The sequence below is a fragment of the Chiloscyllium plagiosum genome, chromosome 23, assembly GCF_004010195.1.
Source record: "Chiloscyllium plagiosum isolate BGI_BamShark_2017 chromosome 23, ASM401019v2, whole genome shotgun sequence".
Lineage (NCBI taxonomy): Eukaryota > Metazoa > Chordata > Chondrichthyes > Orectolobiformes > Hemiscylliidae > Chiloscyllium > Chiloscyllium plagiosum.
Genome location: NC_057732.1, coordinates 34,292,319 through 34,295,625, shown reverse-complemented (window position 1 = coordinate 34,295,625; position 3,307 = coordinate 34,292,319). Strand labels below are relative to the sequence as shown.

General features: G+C 44.1%; 1 protein-coding gene across 2 annotated transcripts in view; it reads right to left on the bottom strand.

Moving 5' to 3' along the window:
• miox (myo-inositol oxygenase) overlaps positions 1 to 2,659 on the bottom strand; it is a 14,454-nt gene extending 11,795 nt beyond the window's left edge. Inside the window, exons 1-2 of one of the 2 annotated variants that reach the window (XM_043713892.1) lie at positions 2,575 to 2,659; positions 1,186 to 1,278 (exon numbers count right to left, since the gene is read on the bottom strand). In XM_043713892.1, coding sequence (XP_043569827.1) covers positions 1,186 to 1,278; positions 2,575 to 2,598 — 117 coding nt within the window. In that variant the 5' untranslated portion in view covers positions 2,599 to 2,659. Of the gene's footprint in view, positions 1 to 1,185; positions 1,279 to 2,574 lie in introns of those variants that run through there. The other variant, XM_043713893.1, reaches the window with a different exon arrangement.
• Positions 2,660 to 3,307: the final 648 nt, after the last annotated feature.

Below are 3,307 nucleotides of genomic sequence, written 5' to 3'. Positions count from 1 at the left end.
ACACTGCACTTACCCCCTCCCTGACTGAGCCCTAACCAACACTGCGATCTCCCCCTCCCTGACTGATCCCAATCCAACACTGCAATCATCCCCTCCGTGAAGGAAACCTATCCAACACTGCACTCACCCTCTCCCGGTCTGCTCCCAATCCAACATTGCAATCTCCCCTCCCTGACTGAGCCCTACCCAACACTGCACTCACCCCCTCCATGACTGATCCCTGCTCAACACTGCAATATCCCCCTCCCATTACTGACCCTCCCCTCCTGTTACTGCCCCTCCCCCTCCCATTATTGCCATCTCCCCCTTCCCATTAATGCTCTTTTCCCATAGGTATTGTTCCAATCCCTCCAGCCTCTTTATCAATCCCAGGTATTTGTCTCTCCTCCTTCCCCTCCTCTCTCCTATACCTCTACCCAATATTCCTACACTCTTGATCCCCCCCATCCAGTATTCAAACAGCCCCCTACCCAGTATTTCTACACTCTCCCCGGTAACAATCTATTGCCCTAGATATTGATCTGGATTAGAGAGGTGCTGGAAAAGCACAACAGTTTAGGCAGCATCCAAGGAGCAGTAAAATCGCCTCATCTTCCGCCTCGGAACACTTCAACCCCTGGGCATCAATGTGGACTTCAACAGTTTCCTCATTTCCCCTTTCCCCACCTCACCCCAGTTCCAAACTTCCAGCTCAGCACTGTCCCCATGACTTGTCCTACCTGCCTATCTTCTTTTCCACCTATCCACTCCACCTTCCCCTCGCCCCCAACCTATCACCTTCATCCCCTCCTCCACTCACCTATTGTACTCTATGCTACTTTCTCTCCACTTTTCAGGCGCTCTGCCTGTATTCCTGATGAAGGGCTTTTGCTCGAAACGTCAATTTTACTGCTCCTTGATGCTGCCGGAACTGCTGTGCTTTTCCAGCACCACTAATCCAGAATCTGGTTTCCAGCATCTACAGCCATTGTTTTTACCCAGATACTGACCTGCAAAACCTGATTTCTGGTACTATGTCCACCGCCCCATTTCTCCAAACCCTGATACCATTGACTCCCTGGTCTCTCAGTACCATTCCCACACAGAAGCAAACAGCCCCCAACTCTCACCCCCTCCTCCCCTTCCCTGTCACTCACTAGTTCTGTTCTCTGTCCTGGTGCCATCTGCCATGATGTTGGGACTCACCTTGAAGTTCCTGTAAGTGGCCAGATTCTTAGTGTTGGTCCAAGCTGCGGTGAGGCCATGGACCGGCCCTGAGGGCTCAGTCAGTTTTAAATTCTGCAATGAACAACTGGTTAGTGAATACAAATGAAAGATTCATTTATCTCACACCAGATCATATCTCTCAGAAAACAGCTAACATTCAAAGAATTTCACTTGTTAATGTGGCAACAGGATCTGGCAAACAGTAGCCAGACAAGTGACCCAGATAACATTTTAAGTGTTTTGTTTTTGGTGGAAAATTAATGGCTTGGACCATGGGGAGAACTCATTTCATTAGTGGCTGCAGATTCTTACATCAATTTGAGATACAGGTTGGAGCCCCTCTTTAAATACGCTGGTCTTTCTGACAGTCTGAGCCCTGTAACATGGGGGAGTTCATTATCTCCCACAGTCTGGAACAACATGGAGCGAGCCATTATTTGAAGGGTAAACCCATATCTGAGGATCAAGTAGCACAGAGGTTGAAAATAATTACAATAAAAGAAACAGACCAAGAAATACCCAAAAGGGGAATCAATTATTAAATTGTTTTAGGAACAGTTTTTGTCAAAACTTGTGCCATGTTCCCTAGTCATATAATAATAACTGAGGGATGTCAGGGAGTTAATCCTCTGCCTGATTCTTGTCTAGTTCACAGCTCCACTGGATTTCTGCCCAATTATTGCTTATTCCTTTGTTAATCTAACCTGATTCCAGGCTAAACTAATTCCTACCCAATCTTCACTTGTTCCAGGTCTTACTTGATTCCGACCTCACACAATTCTTGGCAGGAGGCTGAAGTTGCTTAAATGGGCAGAAAAATTAGAAATGGCAAAGAAAAGAGCTTTGAAATTAACAAAAGGGAAAGGATGTGAGAAATGGAGTGGCAGTGATTGAGAGATACAGGAAGCATACGAACAACAGTGAGAGAGTGACAGAACAAGAGGTGGAGAATGAGATACAGAACGAAAGCAACAGAAAAAGAGAGGCATAGTGAGAGAGAGAGAAATATAAAGAGAGCTATCGAGATGAAGGAGAGAACAAGAGATGATAGACAAGGAGAACAGCGATGGAGCAAGAGAACTGAGAGACAAATAAATTTAGAATGATAGCAGAGCAAGAGAGAGAGGAGACTGATGGACCCAAGGCTCTGCCTGTATTGCATACAGATCTAGGGCTTTCTCAATTACTATTTCTTCTTGTCTGATTATTTCTCTCTTCCTATCTCTCTCCCTTGCCCTACTCCCTCTATCTGTCACATTTTCTTTTTATCTTGCCCTGTCTCTAACTTGTCCTCTCTGTTTTTCTGTCTCTCCCAACCACAGCATTTGTACTATAAGTTTCAAAACCCAGTTTTCTCCAGAGACTCACCATCTGTGGTTCTCTAATCGTCATAGTGCTGCAGATTATGTGTGTGTCCAAGCTTCAACTCATGCAGTTAAATAGCTCTCTGTCGGATGAGTAAGGGTCAATGTTCAGGGTCAACAATGTGACCTTTTTACTCTTCATTAGATTGTAGCGATATTGTGTGTTAATGATTGTGAGGGCAGTTTATCAATTATCTCCATATCACTTTCATCTCACAGTTGATTTACCTTATTAATAACCTCACTTCCAACTGCGTACTAAAAAGTACAGACAGCCGTTCACCATCTTGAGCTCTGTGTGTGTATCGGCCTATTTTGTGTCTATCAGCGTGTTTTTGTGCGGTCAGGCTGAGTATGTCTGTCTCTTCTTATGCATGGTTTCATAACGATTTCAAGTATGAATATTCCATTAAATTGGGAGGCTAAAGTTGATATAAGTATAATGTTTATTGCAAGTTTTGTGAAGGTTTGGAGCTTAGGTTGAGGTTTAGGGTGTAGGTTTGCTGGCTGAACTGTAGGTTTGATATTCAGATCTCTTCTTATGCATGGTTTCATAACGATTTCAAGTATGAATATTCCATTAAATTGGGAGGCTAAAGTTGATATAAGTATAATGTTTATTGCAAGTTTTGTGAAGGTTTTGGAGCTTAGGTTGAGGTTTAGGGTGTAGGTTTGCTGGCTGAACTGTAGGTTTGATATCCAGACGTTTCATTACCTGGCTAGGTAACATCATCAGT